General features: G+C 44.8%; 1 protein-coding gene across 4 annotated transcripts in view; it reads right to left on the reverse strand.

Annotated features, from left to right (window-relative positions):
* The window catches only part of TRANK1 (tetratricopeptide repeat and ankyrin repeat containing 1), a 98,591-nt gene that overhangs the window by 9,006 nt on the left and 69,837 nt on the right, over positions 1 to 19,748 (reverse strand). For all 4 annotated transcript variants that reach the window (XM_087430689.1, XM_087430690.1, XM_014790460.2 and 1 more), the window contains 8 exons: positions 18,492 to 18,691; positions 18,053 to 18,190; positions 13,530 to 13,676; positions 12,176 to 12,332; positions 9,495 to 9,583; positions 5,539 to 5,642; positions 5,295 to 5,427; positions 436 to 581 (listed from right to left, as the gene is read on the reverse strand). In XM_087430689.1, the coding sequence (XP_087286815.1) occupies positions 436 to 581; positions 5,295 to 5,427; positions 5,539 to 5,642; positions 9,495 to 9,583; positions 12,176 to 12,332; positions 13,530 to 13,676; positions 18,053 to 18,190; positions 18,492 to 18,691 (1,114 nt within the window). The remainder of the gene's footprint in view (positions 1 to 435; positions 582 to 5,294; positions 5,428 to 5,538; positions 5,643 to 9,494; positions 9,584 to 12,175; positions 12,333 to 13,529; positions 13,677 to 18,052; positions 18,191 to 18,491; positions 18,692 to 19,748) is intronic.

A 19,748-nucleotide genomic window follows, 5' to 3' on the forward strand; every position in this document is an offset into this window, starting at 1 on the left:
TATAAGTGTAGGGCTGAGCATCTGCCAGAAGATAATGATGAAGCAAAATCCTGACTGCCCACTAGTGCTCTCACCTTCATCCATCCACACATCAGCGAGATTGTCAACTCAGCAGGTAAAGGTGGAGAGGACAGAACCGTCATTAAGCACAAAATTGCCATGCATGTTATATATACACTCGTAACACACCTTTCATCTTTTTCTGTCCCTTTCCTTCATGACATTGTGTCAAAGCTCATAGAGAGAGTGGAAAACACAGAGCCCTGCTCTCAAGGAGCTCTTGACCCAGCACCGAGGCCACCACTCAAGTGGAAGGTAGGTGACATGGTCAAGCAACTTCAGAAGAGCAGGATGACACCACCCAGGGCAGGTTGTCCCCATTGAGCAGAGGGAGGGATGGAGAGGAAGGGGAAGGGAGAGAATAAAATCACCTACTTTTCCATTGCAATAGCAGCTTCTTCGAAAAGCTCCTCTTGGCAGTACATTTTGAGTGCTAGATCAAATTCCTGAATCTGCTCAAAGCATCGGAAAGCATCTTTGTAGCACTGGCTTCGCTTATAGAAATAGGCGGCATCTTTTATCTAGGATGGAGTGAAATTTTACTCTTAAAGTATTCAAAACATAACCTTTTATCTTAAAAATAACCGGACACCATGAATAATAAAGAGGATGATCATACGTCTGCTATTTGTTGGAATCCAGTGAAAAACACTAAAATGTAGGTAATATTAGGAAAACTAATTCTTTATAGGAAGAAAATAAAGGTAAATCCCAACTTCACACTATACACAAAGGTAAGCTCCAGATGGATTATAGATCTAAATGTGAAAGCTATTGGAGGAAAATGTATGAGAAAATCTTTGTGACCTTGAGGTAAAGAAAGTCTTCAACAAAACCCAAAACGCACAAACTTCAGGGGAGAAATTGATGGATTTGATTACATCAAATAGTTCAACAAAGGAGACATGAAATAAAGTTAACAGAGAGAAGACAAACATTAACATCTATACCAGCACTGTCAAAAAGACCTTTCTGTGAGGATGGAGATGTTCTATATCTATGCTATCCAATATGGTAGCCACTAGCCACATGTGAATACTGAGCACACGAAATGTGGGTAGCGCTACTGAGGAAATGAATTTCTAATTTAACTTAATTTTAATTTTAATTTCCACATATGGCTACTCGACTAGACTGGGCGGGTGTAGAACATAAAATGGATTCTTGCAACCACAAGAAAACTTTCCTGAAAATACAACAGAAACTAGGCAAAGGATATAAACTGGCAGTTTGCAGTGGGGGAAACTTGAATGACTAATAAATAAATAAAGATGCTCAATCTCACTAACAAACAGAGAAATGCAAATTAATATCACAGAGAGATACATCCATCAGTTTGCAAAAATTAGAAAATCAGATTCCACTGAACGTGGTCAAGAATGTGGAACATGGAACCCTCATGCACAAAGTGGTACAGCTGTTGTGAAAAGCAAAATGGCTTTCACTTTCACTTAGTAAGTACAAGCACACCCTGGGGCCAGCAAGCAATACACCTCCCAGATCTCACACAGGAAGGAGGGAGACGCGTTGTACCACAGTACTGTGTGCGACAGCCAGGAGGTGGTGGCAACTTGGACGTTCACCACTAGGGAAATGGATAAGTCAAATGCAGTGGATGCCCACTCTGGAATACTACCAGCAGTCAGAAACCTGGCCAGACTGTAACACTACAGCAGGGGGTGGAAAAAGTGAAAAACAGAACAAGATGCTATTTAGATAAGCTTAAAACATATATGTATAGAAAATACTACTATCTATTCTTCTATTATGTATGCATAAGGGGACATATATTAAATGCATTGGAATGGCTGCCAGTGAGAAGAGAATGGGAATGGAGACTGGCCAGGAAGAGGAAGAGAACGAATAAAATAAAACTAATGGTAGGTTTGCTATGAACCCAAGAGTGTATCCCACTCCTCTTCCTCTCACACTTCCCATCCAGCCCATCAGTTAATCCTGTCTGTTTGGCTCTCCCAACATTTCCGAGATATGACCCCTTGCCAGCACCTCCACCACCATCGTGGCAATCCAGGCCACCATCATCTCAGCCTAAGCCACTGCTGGGCTTTCCTGACTGGCCTTTCTGCTTTGACTCTTGCTGCCTACAGACCTCTCCACAGAGCATCCAAATAATTAGTTTCACATCACTCCTCCAATCAAAACCTTCCACTGGCTCCCCATCACACCGGAACAAAATCTAGTCCCTGCCATGGACAATGAGGCCCTACATGATTTTTTTCCCGCCATCTTCTATTGCTCACTTTATCATTTCTACCCCGCTCACTCTGCTCCAACCAAACTGGCTTCCTTGCTGTTCTTCAAACTTGCCCACACACTCCCACCTTGGGGTTTCTGCCTGCAAGTTTCCTCGGCCTGTGATGCCCTCCAGCAGCTGTTCTCAGAGTCTCTGCTCAAAAGTCAGCTACCTGACACCCCCACCCCTGTCTAAAATAGCAACATCTGACACCCTCTCTCCCCTTACCTAGCCCTCATCACCGCTGACATCTTCTGTACCACTGGCTTGTCTATCATCTCTCTCCCACACTAGAAAGGGAAGCTCAGCAGAGGCAGAGACCCCTGCTTTGTTGCCTGCTGTCACCGAGCACCCACAGTGCCTGGCACACAGTAGGGGGTCCATCTATTTGTTGAATATTTAATCTCATAACTCTACTTGCTGCACTTGAGGTCTAAAGAGAAACCAGAAACAAAATCAAAATGAAACAAAACAAACTACATATGCCAGGCCCTCTAATAAATCTTAGCTGGGTTTTATTCAATGAGACAAGCTATACAAAATGCCAAAATATAAACAAGATTCAGGTGTGAGGTTCTTCTATATCCACAGACGTCACAGACCAGGGAGCTACTAGACCCATCCTGCCACATCAATAAAACCCCATAAACAGAACATCTAACCACCCCGTCTCTTTTCCTCTCCTCGTCAATGCTGATTACTCAGAAGAAAAATCTCTCAGAGTGAATGCAGGTGCCAAGTGTGCGCCCAATTGGAGAGAGAGAAGAGAGGGCTGGCTCTAAGCTGCAGCTCCCCACTCCAGCCTGCTCTGCTCCATGAGGAGGTCCCCACCTGCCATCCAGAGCAAGGGCCTTGAGAGGTTTCCAGGGAAACCAATCTTGTTCTCTGGAGAAGGCAGGAAGCAGGCAAGGCAGAGGAATCCCTGAAAGGCAATCTTACACTCCCACAGCCCTCTCATGAACATTTCTTCCCAGAGGTAGCACACATTTGGGGGCTGGGAACAGGGAAGTGATTTGACTTAAGGATTTTGACAAAGGCTACTGCCAAGCTGGTCAATTTGAACAATGCCGGTTAGTTTGGTGGAATGACCACAAGAGGTCTGAAGCTGGCTGAGGGTTAAACACCCTTCCAGGGAGGGACCTAAGCAAAGAAAAGGACCAGACTCTTCCCTGAGTGGGGCTTGGGACTGCTAGAAGGTACTGCTGAGAGAAAGTGGAAGAAGCTGCCACCAGTGGTCAAGCTTGTGGCAGCGGAAGAACAGAGGGGGGCTATACCTCCAGGAGCAGGGTGGCCTCCACATTTTGAAGGCACTAAAGTCTTGGAGAAGGGAACGCAGGCTGTACTTATGGCCTGCTGTCCCCCCACAACTTTCAGAGGCAGAGCTTGGTAGGCTGGGGGACGCAAGGTGAGCAGACAACGAAGGAGTCTCTGGCTCAGTCATGGCAGGCGCTGGTAGGCAAAAAGGAAAGTGGTAGGCTCAGGCCTGTCCCCTGTAGTTGTCACTGTTTAGGTTCCAAGGTGGTGGCAGTGGAGATTGGAGGGTGGGGGGGCTAAGGAACATGGAGAGGTTGGAAACTATTCTAGTTCTTGGAATCTTAGGACCCAAACTCCCACCCTCTCTGAAATCTCTACTCCATCCTCATCTCCTACCATCCTAATAAGTCACATCCCATAACAAACATGAGGCAGGGCAGGCAGCATCCAGACGCCTTATTCTTTGACATTGACTTGGGGCCACACTTCAAACTTCCCAGTAGGTCCCACCCCCACCTTGCCCAACACCACGGGAGCTCTGAGGATCCAGGAGTTACTATATTTCACATACAGATGTGGAAACCCACCTTATTATTGGAGGGTCATAAAGCCTGATACAGGGGGAAATGCAAAAGCCACACCAGGGTGGGTGCTCTAGAGCACAGCTTCTCAAACTACCTGTGGTGAAGGACCAGATGGTTTTATATGTCCAATCTATCACAACTGGTACGTTAAAAATGAATCACGTTAACGTACAGCATGGTGACTACAGTCAATAATACTGTATTGTATATATGAAAGTTGCTAACAGAGTAGATCTTAAAAGTTCTCATCACAAGAAAAAAATTTTTTTGTAACTATGTGTGGTGACGGGTTAACTAAACTCACTGTGGTGATCATTTCTCAATACATATATATATGGAATCATTATGATGTATATCTAAAACTAATATAATGTTATATGCCAATTATATCTCAACTTTAAAAAAAGGAGAAAAATGAATCCCTAAGAAAATCCTCACCACTTGGATGTTACAGCAATGCCAGATTGCTATAAAGACTCTAACTGCTGACTCTCATCTTCTGTGTCAATCTTGTCACAGACAAATAACTGTTTGTGGCCCGCCAGCAGCCTGCTGACCACTCTGTGAGTGGCTGTGTTCTAGACTAGCAGCTCTGTCCAATAGAGCTTTCTAGAATGATGGAAATGTTCTATAACAATGAGCACTTGAAATGTGGCTAGTGAGACTGAGGAACTGAATTTTTAATTTTATTACATTTTAATTAACTTAAAATTTAAATTAAAAAGCCACATGTGGCTAGTGGCTGCCAGATTTGTTGGTGCAGATCTAGAGTAATTAACTGGGAACATAGAAAAATTGCCAGGCCATTCGCCCAGGCAGACTCCAGACTGAACATAGAGAAAGAGAAGGCAGGAATATTCTAAAACCCATCTTTCCTTTGATTCGAACATTTGGCCTCCCTGTGGTTAATATCAGGTCTCAAACATTCCCACAGACATGTACGCACACACGTTTTTGAAGCCGTCTAAACGCTTGAGCAAGGGGAGAAAGAAGGGCCACCCTAGAGTCAACAGGGCCAATCTCTCCCTCTTCGTAGGACTGGGGCCCTTTTCTGACACAGCAGAGGCTGAGGGCCACCCCTCAATCTGCCCAAGTGAAGCCCAGTTCTCCCAGGAGCAGCCGCGGGCTGGGGCCGTACGTACCTTTCCCAGCCTCTCGCACAGCTGGGCGGAGAGCTGGAACTCCTTGGCGTAGCTCAGACACTTCAGGGACAGCTTTGGCTCCTTGCACTCCAAATAGGTCTTTGCCAGTTCCAAATACTCTACCTGCTTTTTCCTGGGAGGAGGGAAACAAAACAGAGCTTCCACGGAATGTTGATCTAACACCACTAGTTTTAACCTGCTGCTCTCCTCAGAGCAAACCTAAAATGACCCCCGAGACTCTTACTTGGGGCTGACTTTCTTTGATTTCATGCTCAGGGCGGTGTGGTGGGCCAGCACCAGCTTCTCCTTCTCAAACGCACCGCCTTTTTGGTAACACTTGGCTGCAACCTGGAAGAAGCACAGGTTTCTATTCTCAGTAAAGTCATGGAGGTGACATCCAGACCAAGAGCTACAGTGTGCACTCCACATCTGCACTGACAAGGCATGGAGTCTCACCCCTCTTAGCGGATCTGAGAGGGAGGAGCAGGAAGGTGCCGACAAGCTAAAGAAAATGGCCTCAAACAAAGCCCAGTCGTGTTACCAGCTAACACTTCACGCTCGAGGTTCCTTTTGGAAGTACCCAGAAGCCATGGAAAAGGTATACAATACATATTTTACAGGCCACCATAATAACACCCTCATTCAATCTTCAACAGCCTGTGGGAGAAGTTTCATCCTTCTCGTGGTATACAGCAGCACCCTGAGGTCAGAGACATGCGGCCACTGGCCCAAAGTCACCCAGTGGCTTCTCTGGGCTCAACACAGGTTCTCTCTAGTTGGTAACTACCAAGGCTAACTGGCGGTGTTGGTGGAACAGCCGCAGTACACCTACTGTGGGTAGAAATGGGGATAGAGATGGCGTCACGACACATCCCAAAAGATAACTGCCCAGATCTTTGGGACATGCACATCTGTGTTAACCAAATAGAAGGTGGGCAGACAAGTGTCACAGGGGAGTCAGCCTGCATCCCGATCTCTGCCAGCAGAAAGCTGCTTTTCTAAAACAGGAATGCCAACACCATGTCTCAAAGCACAGGCTACAGGGCAGTGTGAGCAAGGGACAGATTAAGTGGCACTTGCTGATAAAGTGGATAGCATGGCATCTCTACCCCTCAGGCTCTTTGCCCCAGCCTCCCGGCCCCACAGGCCTCCTTTTATTCCCATGACCTGTGCCATGCTCCTTTCAGCCACAGGGCCTTTGCACACACTGTTCCCTCTGACTGCAATGCCCTTCCATCCCTCCTCTGCCTGGTTAACTTCATTCATCCTATAGGTCTCGGCTCTCTTACTCAGAGCAGGCTTCCCTGGCCTCCCTGTCTAGGAGAGGTGGTTCTGGGGGCAGCCGGTCTCTCATATATGACATCTGCATCAGCTGGAACTGTGCACTCTTCTGCAGGCCTGTCTTGCTCACCATCATGTCCCCACCTCCTTAAACACATGCTTGGCCCATGGCTCAACAGGAATCTGTTGAATGAATGAATCGCAAGTGGTTTCCATTCATATGGTGGTTCTGAAACATTCACTGACATGCAGCCAAAAAGTCAATAAACCACCTGAGTCCTGAAGTCCTTTAGTGGGGACAAAACGCAGTCAGGTGAGGAGAAGGCTTTTTATACCATTCTCATCTGTGCCAGCTCCCCTAAAAAGATTTTAGATTCAAACGTTCAAAAGGTATTTTTAAAGGGATAAAGAATTGGAAATCCATGGGCAACACGTCTAGGTGACACCAACAGTGTTCTGAAGGGAATCAAGGGAAGGACTTTATATAGTTTTCCAATTCACACCCGTACCTGCTGCCCATGTTACCCTCCCTTCCCTCTCACTCTCCAGAAAAAGAATTCTTGGTTTTATAATAACGGCCAAGTGCTCCATATTTCCTTCCAGTTAGAAGAAGGATGGGCAGTGAATAAAGTTTTGGGACTCTGTCAACTTCTACAGCTAAATACTCCAAATTTATGGAAATACTTTCCAGACACACCCAAACACACAATAGTGCAAATTCTGTTTTCTGACCCTTATGATTGATTGCAAGGGTGGCCACAGTCCTTCACTCCTCCTTGTACCCATCCACGTGCCTTTACAGTGTAACTCTGCAGCTTCTCCCATCGAGAGTACTGCCCATTTCCCCTCCCTTCAGATCTGGGCTGTGACTTGATTTGGCCAACAGAAGGCAGCAGAAGCAACAACGGCCCAGCTCCAGGGCCAGGCCTCAAGAGGCCTTGTGTGTTTCTGTTACTCTCTTTGAACCCTGCTCAGGCATCATGTGAACAAGCCCTGGCTAGCCTGCTGGAGGATGACGGGCACATGATCCAGGAACCCCATTCATACCCATCACCTGAGCCAAGAGCCAGCCAACCCCCAGAAGCAGACCTGCTTGCTTATTGGCAGCTGAGTTCAGATGTATGTCACCCAGCTGAGACCAGAAGAACTACTCAGCTGAACTCAGCTTTGCCAACCCACAGAACTGTGAGCTACATTAGTGACTTGTTTTAAGCCACAAAATTTTGGGGTTGTTTGTTATGTAGCAAAAAGTAACTGATAAGCTCCAGATGTGAGTTACTTGCTGTAGACTTAAAACCATTTTCCCAGCCACAGCAGACAAAACTCTCCTAAGAAGTGGGAATAAGAAAACTCTGGGAATGCCTTTTCCCAGGCACGGCAGATGGAAGACTCCTCAAATGGCCGCTTCCATTAAGTTCTGACTTGCAGCTTCGCTACACTCATCACTTTCCAGTACCTTCACTGGGGTCCAACTCTATGAAACGCCAATGAAAAGACAGATTATTAAAGCAGCATGACAAGCCCTTTGGAGAAATCACTGTCTCAAAACATTTGTTCAGAAGTGGCAAGAGAAACTGCAGACACTTTTCCTGTAATGTTTGAGGAGTTGGACCTATGTCTAACAAAACCTTGAAGTCTAACATGAGCTCTGGGGCATGGAAAGGAAAGAAAGTGATCTGCCCAAAACTCAGCTCCAGTTCTTCACTCAGGAAGCACTGCCTACAGCTGCAGGTGTGGAGTGCTCCAGGTGCGTGGGAGAATCAAAACGTGCATTTTTGTGTAGTCCTGCCGGCGGTGGCAGATACCGTTGGTTAGTTACCAACATTCCCTCCTCCCTTTCTTTCCTAATGGCAGAACCTGCCTCCCATGAAGGGCCATAATTGCTAGTGGGCTTGCTCTCCCAGACTCCCTTGCAGCCAGGAATGGGCATGTGACCTAGTAGAGACCAATAAGATGTAGGGAGAAACCCACAGGGGACTTCATGATAAAAAAAGAGACTGTGAGAAGAAAGTGCCTGCCCTTCATTCCTGCTTGGGATGCTGCTGAGGGGAATGGGTGCTTGACACTGCTATTGTCATTATGCAACCACGAGGCGGCATCTCTGATAAGCTGGAGATGACGCACGGAAGAGATGGAATGAGACTGGGCCCATGTTGACTGTTGAGCCGCAGAACCAACCCTGAGACCAGACTTCTTGTTACTGGATGAAAAACACCACCACCACTCTTTTCACAGGGTATTTGCGACCTGCAGGTGAAGACACCATTACCACTACATCATGGGAGACACAGATGCCATGGTGCCCCACCTGAGACCATGGGACTCATAGGGATGCTGACTGTGGGAAAAGGGACGGGGCTCTTTAAGCTGGTTTCAATATTTCAAGAGGACTAACAGAGATAACATTTCCCAGAAGACTGCTCAGGCTCACTAAGATGGCTTGTGGCTAGAAATCGGTCAGCTCGGTCTAGTGATAAAGCTTAACCTATGCCCACCAGACTCAGATTGGCAGTCGAGGCTATGTCTGATCAATTTAAAAAACAAATGAGGGGACCAATCTGTCACTGTTTTAAAATGCAGTATGATGACAGCAAAAGCTTTTAAGCATAGAGTACAGGAGGGAAAGAAAATAAACAGAGGGATTCTTTGGTGGGGCAAATGCATGAGCCTGCATTTGCCTATCTGCACATGCAGACACTTGGCCAAAATGAAGGTTGTCATGCCTGCATTGGGAAAGAAGCAGGACAGGGAGCTCTCCTCATCATGGGGTGACCTGATGTTTCAGAAGAAGTGGCATAAGCGCCATTACCCTCATGCTGTCTTGGTGACAAAAGCCATGGTGAGAAACCTGCCTGTGAGGCCTGATGGGGCCACTGGTCACAAAGACCTCACGCCCTAGATTCTGGTCCAGCCCCTTACCTTCCAGTACTGGTGTTTAGCATAGTAATCTCCTTGTGCGATCCACTCCTTACAGGTTGAGGTCTTAACAAACATGCTATCATCCAAATCTAGAACGAAAAAGAAAAGTGGGTTTGCCTCTCTGGGCATTCATTCACTTAAACCTCTGTTATGGGCAGAATTTTGTCCCCCCACCCCAAAATTCATATGTTGAAGCCCTAACACCCAGTACCTCAGAATGTGACTGTATTTGGAGATAAAGCCTTAAAGAGATGATTAAGTTAAAATGTGCTGTTATGGTTGGCCCTAACCCAATCTGACTGATGTCCTTACAGGAAAAGGAGATTAACACACACAGAGAGACACCAGGGGCTTGCACCAAGGAAAGGCCATCTACAAACCAAGGAGAGAGGCCTCAGAAGAAACCAAACCTGCCAACAGCTTGATCTTGCACTTGTAGCCCTCAGGACTGTGAGACAATAAATTTCTGTTATGTAAGCCCACTGGTCTGTGGTATTTTGTTATGGCAGCTCTAGCAAATAAATACACCTGTGTTGTCTTTCTCGTATTTATTTAAGATAAATTTTAGCTTACCAAGCCAGGTTGTTATGAGTTTTGGAAGGAGGAAGTGGGGGTGAGAAAGGATGTTGTTGAGTTTTTAAACTTTGGTCTACCTTGCTTTTCTACGGCTATGAAATAGAAGACAGAGAGTAATTTCTAATTCCTCCTTGAAAATCCAAAGCCATGTAGCTCTTAGCAAACTCCCATGCTGGCGCCTTAGCAAGGGACAAGATGACAGGATTTTACAGTATTTTCAAATGTGCAGACTTTGCCCTCATCATAGTAAGCAATCTGACACATTCCCATTGGTGGATGCAGACTATTGCAATCACCTGCTGTCAGACCCATCTGCTATCCTCACTAGTCTGCTGGCGACTGTATCACCACCCCCCTCAGTGGCCCCCTGAGCATCACCAGCAGTGGGCAACACTCCCTGCAGGTCTGAGCCACAGCTTCATCAAGCACACAAAAGACAGTGACTACCAGGACAATGCTGACAGCCAGATCTGAAAAGGTCAGAGATACTCAGGCCAATGGATATCAATCAGGGGAGCAGGGCAGATGTGCCAGCTTTGTTTAGAAGGTGCAAAAACACACGTTGACCCCTCCCTGCTGGCCCTCTGTCATGCCCTCCAGCACTGTGTGCAAAGATGACTTCGCAGCGTCTTGTCCTGACTCTGTGTGCACTATCAGTGCCCTGGTGACATTTTATTCTCATAGCAAAGTCCCACAGTATCTCCGCATAAGGCCAGTGAACTCTGCCAGCACCACGTTGAAGAAACTCAAACTGCGTAGTCACTACACTCATCCCAAGCTCCCTTGCACAGCAGAAACAGATGTTCTCAAAGACTTTACCCATGAGCAACCTGTAACACAATTAAGACTATACTTTTCTTACACTTTTAATGCTACCAAAACATTAAATAAATTGTAATTATTTTTCATTTTGAATTTTTAAATTAAAAAAAATTGCCTGTCTTGATGATCTAAGAATATATTTTGAGAATAAAAGGAGTGTGAGCTGCAGGAAAGATTAAGAACGACCACAGTAGGCCAACCCACGCGTTTTCCTTTTAGTTGAGAAAGTGAAGGCTCGGGAGAGAAAGTGGGACCTGAACAGGGTCATGTGGCTACACAGGTGGAAAGTTCTAATGAGAAGCTAGGTTAACTCCCAGCCTTGGACTTTTCCCATTACACCACAACAGTCAGGTAGCAGGAATAGAACATCTAATCCTGGTCCCCATTGGAGCAATTGGCTGTAACCAGAAATAGCCTCCATAAAACTGGCTGTGAAATGCCCAGGAAACCAGCAGACCTCTGTACAGCAGCCTCGCCCTGAGCTGTCCCTTGTCCTTACAGAAATTAACCATGGCCTGGAGGAGCCGACTCAACAGCTAACCCACAAGAAAGACAACAATTTTCTCCTTCATGAAGAGCTGATTATTTCTCTCCTAGTTATCCTATCAGGAGACCTCTACTCTATTTTTTAATTAACTAGTCTCATAAATTATGAAAACAATACATGATAATGGTTTTTCTTAAAACACTGCAAACAGCACAGAAGGGTCTAAAGGTGGAAAGTAAAAGGTGTCCATATCTACTCAACAGCCCCACGCCCACCAGTTCCAGCAGAGGAGCCACTATAAACAGTTTCCCATTGGTGGCTACTTAGGTCGTTTTTAGTTTCTTATAAATATAAACAGGGCTGTGAAGAACACTCTTATGCATGTATCTTTGAGATTTTATACAAGAATATTTCCAGGATAGATTTCTAGAAGTGGAATTACTGCGTCAAAAGGTCTGAGCATTCTTTATTTTGACAGATATTGCCAATCAGCTGTCCAAAAGCCCACAGCAATTTGTATCCTCCCAACAGAGCCTATTTCCTCTAACTCTTGCCCATGACCACCACTTTTAAAGGACAAATAAAAGATCTTGCCTGAAGGAGTTAACCCTCCCAATCCCATTACAACCACTTTCCCACACACCTTAGCAATAAATACGAACTCGCATCTCTCAGAAGAATGCGGAAAGGAAAGAAAGTGCTTTCAAAAAACTATACCATTTGTACCCGACCATAAGAACAGCTGCGGGTGACATGCTTCCTATCCAACAGCGAGAATATTTTAATGAGATCTTACCTTTATTTTCATCTGTCTTCACAACTTGCACAAAATTTTGTCTAATGAAATATTTGAAAGCAGGAGCCCGCTTCTCTGGGTTTTCGTCAAAGATCCAGAGGTTGACCCGAGCCCGTGTGATGGCAGTGTACAGCTGCTTCAGCTCTCCATTGAGGAGCTAAAGACAAGATTGAGGACAAGACGATGAGTCTTTTGTCTATACCTACAACGTGATATACTTCAACGGGCTTACTCTGATTTTGGAGAAATACAAAAAGTAAATTTTAGAGAAGTCATAGCACAGGTGTGAGCAGGACATGAGGAGCTCAGAGTGGCCACAGCACAGACAAGCAAATCTCTAACAAGGGAGCACACCATTAGTATAGGACCGCCCTTGAATCTGCTGTCATTTTATATTTTGAAATAATTATAGATTCATAGGAAGTTACAAACATAGTTCACAGAGGTCCCATGCACCTTTCACTCACTTTATCCTGATGGTTACATCTTACACAATTACTGTAACTTATTTTTAAAAATTCAACCACTCATACGCTTCTATTATAACTATCATTAGTACTGAATTACTCATGACCTCCTCCATGACTGAGGACTGTGGGTATAAGGGGATAGGACTTAGACATGGGGAGGACCTACTTGATTAAATAATGTACATTTCAAAATAACAACCAATTTGTGGCTACCTAGAGGTTCGTGTAGGTTGGCAATGATTTAACTTCTATTTCTGTGGAACCTTCTAGGCATTTACAGAAATAACCTGATAACTGCTATTCTGTTTATTTGTTTTATACTTTGTATGAGACATAAAACTAGGACAGTAGTTTCTCCCAAAGTCTTTGGTTTTGCTGGTTCAATTTCCCATGATGTTGCCCTCACCTCTTGAGGCCCCCATCAACCTCCCTCAGTTAAGAACTCTGCAGAACTTCTTAGCTTTGGCCTCCTTCTTAGTGACATAGCTGGGATATGAAAGGAAAGGGAAACCAGGTCCCTCAATGGTCAAGGCTGGTATACAACAGTCTCCACTAACTGTAGTCCTGGACTTCACTTGTGAGTTCCCCGTCAGCAATGTCAAAATTTCTGAATAGAGCTGAGTTCCAGAGGTGAATAGAAGGTACAACCCTCCCGCTTCTACTTTCAGGCAGTGGCTCCCCCATCAAGCCCAGCTCTCTGCTGAGAAAAGGGAGCTGGCCAACACTGAGATCTCTGCCACTCCCTTTCCCATCCTCCTCTCCAATGCTGATGCACAGGAAAACCAGCCAAGTACAAGGCTCCATCTTTAATCTCATCTTCTCGTCCAAGCCTTGTTTACTGGCACCCTGTCAAATAAGCCTGTGGACAAACAGCGGGAAATCACCTTGTGCATTTCTGGATTCACTGCGAGAGGCCGACCCTCCGAGGAGCTGGGGTTTTCCAGGGGCACTTCAATCAGTGGCTGGTTTTCCTTTCTGGAGTCAGATGATGAAGGTGTAAATGAGGAAATGATCTTCCATTCCTTGTAGGCCTGAACAACAATGACAAATCAAAGACCAACGGAATACACTTTTGAACTGTACACACAGCCTCCCTGGGCCTCATGGAGAATTGAGCCCCCCTTTTCCTGGTCTGGGGGTCAGGCCTTCAGCCCCAGCTGTGAGGATGGGGCCATCCCATGGCCTCAGAGTTGGGGGAGGGGGCTCAGGTTGCGCAGGCAAGGATCAGGGAAACTACCACGAAAACTCCCCCGGACATGTGGCCAAGACAGCTGAGAAGACTGGCACATGTGCGCTCACTCCCAGGAGGAAGGCGAAGGGCCCAGAAGCTCTTCTGCTTGAAAGACTTGCGACAAGCAGTACGGAGAAGGGAATTCAGCGTTCTCACCCCTTTTCATAACGTGTTTAAGAAATGCCACTTAGGGCTAGCCATTAAGACACAGGTGACAAATCTTTCTAACTAAATTATTCAACCAAGGATGGAAAATTTAGGAGGTGTGGGGTACACTGTGCAAGGTAAACCAAGGTCAGACAGAACAAATTTACATCTTAGTTCTTCCACTTATTAGCTATGTGACCTTGGACAAATTGTTTGTCTCTTCTAGGTCTCATTTTCCTGCACTGTAAAACGGGGATGATAGAACTACCCAAGTTTGTTGGGAAAATAAAAGGAGATAATCAATGTCAAGTGTCTAATGCAATGCTTGATAAATAGTTGATATTTTAACCATTTTTCTCTTTACCCGAACTCAAACCACAAAACCATGGTGCCTGTGTACATCAGGGGTCAGCAAATTTCTTCTCTAAAGGGGCAGAAAATAAGTATTTTTGGCTTTGTGGGCTATGCAGTCTCTCTCACAACTACTCAACTCTGCTATTATAGAGCAAAAGCAGCCATAATCAATATGTAAATGAATTGGCAGTGTGTGTTCCAATAAAACGTTATTTTTTGACACTGAAATTGAATTTCATATAATTTTCATGTGCCATGGAATATTATTTTCCTTTTGATTGTTTTTAACCATTTAAAAACATAAAAACCATTGTTAACCCACAGGCCATACAAAAGTAGGCAATGAGCTGGATTTGGCCCCCAGGTCATGGTTTGCACACCCCAGTGAAGCCAAAGTGCCCAGATACAAGCACTATTTAGAGCCCAGAATTCCTATGAAATTTCAGACTTCAGACGCACTGTGTCTTGAGAGTGGGCATTCAACTCTCCTAGCCTTTACCTTTTGATTTATAAAATAGGCTACTTGCCACTTATGTATCTTTTCAAGGATAATGAAAACATGGAGTGGATACAGTTCATGACCTCCTTGAAGTTACTCCATAACTTAAACCATATAAATATTAGGTTAAATGCTTTAAACACTATCTAGTAAATAAAAATGGTTATGCTACTAACCAATTATGGAATTAATCACCATGTTCTGAAAAGAGATGTGAATCATGTAAACATTTAAGTAACTGGAAGTTAAAACAAATCTTCAGGACATATTTATGACTGTCCTCTTTGTAAAGCTGTTTACGCAGCTGAATTGTTTGCCAAGGAAAGCAGGCAAAGACACAAGCGCTTGACATATGAGAGGCTCTCCTGGCAGACGGCAGAGGTGCAGACCGGCTGGCCTTGGAAGGGCTAGGGAAGTACAATGTATTTCAAAACTGCTGAATGAGAAGCAAAAGCTGCTCATATGGCACACACATGACTAACATGTTTCCATGAACAAAACACATTTTACTTTCAAGACAGAGACTTTTAGGAGTGAGAACATGTATTTGTGGCAAGAATATAGGCCTGCAGTACTTTGGGCAATAAAGGAAGACGTATTTAAAAGTTCTCCAGCGTCTTCTACTGGAATTAATAATTGTGAAGGAAAAGGGCTTGCATTCTGCTAGGAAGCCTACCTTTGTGGGGCGTGTTATCTAAGTTAGAGCAACCCATAAAAACCCAGGAGGGTTTTCAAAGTCCCTCCTGTACTATTCACAAACGATGTGAAGGAAAGGACTCCCCACTGGGGCAGGAGAGTCCCCAGAGGAGGAGAGTTTAGGGGTGACTGGGAGAATGACTGCCCCTCTCTCCAAAAGGAGGCAAAATCCTATAAGAGAAGGACTTGGTGTAACCATTTCTTGGCTCCTTCCCCATCTCAGAAGATGGCCCTGGTGACCATGTGGTTGAACAGGTAACAATAAATCCTCCGGAGAAAAGAATCACTAACCAAAGCAACGAGAACTCCCCTACACACACACACACACACACACACACACGCATGCACGCACACAGGCACACACACACGCACACAAAGAGAGTACCTGCTAGAACATAAATGGGGTGGAAGAAGAGGCAAGAGATGGAGAGAGGAGCTCGCCACAGTTCCCCCACGTCAAACAGCAATTACTATTGAGCAGCCTTCTGCCAGTCACCCCGAAAGAAACCCCACATGAGCAGCCAGACCACAGGTGACTGGGGACTTATGTGATCTGTGTCTTTCCTCTCTGATTAAAGCATTTCCTCTCACTTGCTGACACTTTTTGGTCTTGTGGTTGTAAATGATAAAACGAGGGTATACTTTGTCCCAGTGAATGCATAATTACATTCCCTGGTAATTGGGAAGCACAACATCATAAGTCTTTTTAGAAGTCTTATTGTGTACATAGGATGAAGTGAATGTTACCAAAAGATTCAATTTGTGATTGTTTTAATTTTGTGCAACTCACTGAGTCATTGGAGAGGGCATAGGGTCAAAATATCCACACCTTTGTCATTTCCAGGGTCAAGGTTAGACAGAATAACTGGGTTTTTCTTTCACAGAGTCAACCACAAGTTATGATCCATAAGTCCAGAGCTCCTTGAGCTTCTTACTAGCACAAGCATACAACTGGCACTTAATAAAGGACAGGAATAACAAAGTCTTACCCTTTCCTCTTTTAGGAGAGTCTCAGTCCAACCATGACCAATGGATGTATTATGAGAAAAAAAAGTTAGTCCTCAGAGATTAAAAATGGTTCCAGGGTTACTGAGAGTGCATCTGATTTTACCAGCAAAAGTCAATGGAAAAGGAATGCACTTAAGGTGTGGCAATGAAATACTCATTGTGGAAGCTTCTGGAAGTCAATTTGCATGCGGGGCTTTAAAAGGAAGAGCGTACAGTGGAAAGTTTATGAGATTTAGAACTCAGAGCATCAGAGTTCATCTCTGGGCTCTGCCACCTATATTAGCACTGTGGGCAATATACTCAATTTCCATGACCCTTGGCTTTATCTATAGAATGAGGGTAATCAAAATACACACAACCCAAGAGGGTTGGTGGATTATGCGGTGAGACAATGCATTCAAAAAGTACTTTATAAACTATAAAGCACCCATAGCAGTATTAGTCATAGGTATTATCAAGGCAAATGTGACATTTAAAAATTAAAAAAAAAATTAAAAAGACCAGAAAGAAAAAATAAGGACTCCATTTAAAGGGTCAGTTCTGGGGCAGATTTTAAGGTGTTAATGCTAACAGTGCTCCTGACTTGGGTATGAAAAACAGCTCCTTCAAGCATGCACCATTTACAGTGGGAAGTCTGCAACAGGGATCAGGACACAGCCAGCTAAGTCCCCAAAGGAGACCCCACAATGCAGTCAGCAGCCAGTCTGAGCCCCCACCAAAAGACGGTGGTGAAGAGAAACCAGTGGCTAGAAAACCAAGGTCAATGGCCTTGAACTGGTAGCTCTATCCACAATGCACTGAGCTTGGGAAGAAAGACCATCACAAGGACTCAGGGGCCAAGTCAAAGCAATGGGCTGGCACAGAGGTCACTGGGGGTCAATCTGGGGACTCTTTTACCGCCATCAGCTGCAAGAGCGGCAAGCAGTGGTGGTGAAGCTATGCCAGAAGAGAGCTCCCAGGCAGGGCGGCTCTTCTCGTCCCCCGCATTACCTGATCCAGTGGGCAGGAACCAAGCCTCATTTGTCTTCCTGGAGTTGTCTCTTTCTATGAATGACCTTGCCCACTTCTGTGTTCATAGGGTGGACACTGCTAACCTTGCCTTCATTTGTAAGGATCTCCTTAGAGCTTGCTCCAACTTGAGCATCCTTGGGAGTCAAGGATAACAGCAGCTAGTGAAACCCGGAAGCTGGCACTCAGGTACCAAGCATTGAGAAGAGATGAATACAAGAGAGCATGGAAGGGCGGGCCACAGGGAGAACCAGCCCATGACATACTATGAAACAATCCACAGCCATTGCCAAAACCCACATCCAAACACGCAAAGCCCCACACCAAATGGATGATACTCCAAAACAGAAACAGGCACCAGTGACAAACTCTTCTCTACTCAACCCCAAATTTTCTCTCCTGGAGTGGAAGTGTAGCTCATACGTAATACATGTGTTGTGTGAAAAGAATTCAGTATGACATACCTCAGAATCAGTAAAAAAGTTGTAAAGGAGGACATCATCAAATTCTAAGCCTTTTGCTTCATAAACTGTTAGCACAAGTGCTAACCCCAGCTCTTCTGGAATTTTCTCCTTTGCCGTTTCATTGGCTACAAGGATTACCTGGAAAAAAAAAAAAAGGAGAGAGACAGAGAAAAAAACATCAAATTCTACAAAGAGAAATCTGGTAAACTCAGTCTATTTCTATGGGAGGCATATAACGTCTTTAAAGAGAAGCAGTCAGCAGAGACTTGGTCAGCCAGGCCAGTGGAAATACTAACAACAATCACTCACTCACCCATCTCTGAAACTTACCCATTCTGGGATAGGGGCTATTGACTTCTACCTTGTGGAATAATTCAGCATCTCAAACCTTTTTTCAATTACAAACTGCCTTCAAAACATACAATTCCAAGAAGCTCACCTGGTGGGCTCCAAATTCAATGGGCTGGGTTTTCCTTTTGTTCCCTCGAAGCAAAATTGCCAAGTCGCTTACACTACAAGACTCCAGGACAGTTGGTTTGGGACCACCAAAGAGGCCAGAATCTCTTGGAAGGCGGTCAAAAGATTCTGGGAAATAGAACTGAAGTAAATCCACCACTCCAGATGCCAGATTGAGGATTCCTGGGATAAAACAGAAAACACATCAGATATTGCACAGCATGACAACATGCCTGGGTTTTGGGGGTTTGTTTTTTTATTTTGGTTCTGTTTTTTTCCTGAGAAGTAGTATTGGCCCTGATAGTACATACAATTGCAAGCCAATTTCCAGTTCCCATTGGATTACCACTTGGGCTCTGAGCCATATTACTCTGGGTCCAGTGGATGAAGGCAGAGATGTGTTGTCGTGCTAAGGTTTTTGTAGGATCTCATTCCCAACCTATACTTATGTTAGAGAAAATTACCTCCTAGAGTCAAGGCAGAAATATAATCCAAAAAATTAGAGCTGTTAGAATGCTAATAGAAGGGGCTAGTATAGATGGTAAGGAAATAAGAATTATCCTCTCCCCTCTCACTGAGATTAGAGCACTGGAGACAGTGTTACCATGGTAACATGGTAACAGCAGTGCTGGATGTTAGCTGGGGGCAGCAACCACAGCCTCCATTGCCCTTTTCCATCAGGTTTATACCCAGCTGAGAGAGGACTATACTAAGAAAAATTGTTAGAGCCAGAGAAATGATTTTCCAAAGAGCTTTCTCCCTGAGTCCCATTTTTGTCTCAGCTCTGAAGTAACACTGACAGTGATGCTGACTGAATACCACCATATAACAGGGATCTTCATAAAAATCATCCCATTTAATCCTCACAACAGCCCAGTGAGACAGACCAGACAATCTCGCTTTTACAAACAGGGACGCTGAGGTCCGAAAAGTTAGTAAACACCTCCAAGTGACAGGATTTGAAGTTGGATTGAACACAGTTGGATTCTCCACTATTCTTAGGGGCCACCTGCCCTTTGCCTAAGACCAGAGAGAATACTATCTTCTTGGTAGAACCCCATGAAATTGGCATACGTGTCCCCATTGCTCTTACCAAATAGTAAAGGGAAATCTTACTATCCAATACTACTATTATTAAAAGTATACAATATAAATCACGAGCACAGGTGGAAACTGCTGAATCTAAGCAAATCAGCTGCTGCTGTGGTTCCCTCCCCATTAAGAGCTGACAAGGGCCAGA

The sequence above is a fragment of the Ceratotherium simum genome, chromosome 5 (genome assembly GCF_057802395.1).
Source record: "Ceratotherium simum simum isolate JZ-2026a chromosome 5, ASM5780239v1, whole genome shotgun sequence".
NCBI classification, from domain to species: domain Eukaryota; kingdom Metazoa; phylum Chordata; class Mammalia; order Perissodactyla; family Rhinocerotidae; genus Ceratotherium; species Ceratotherium simum.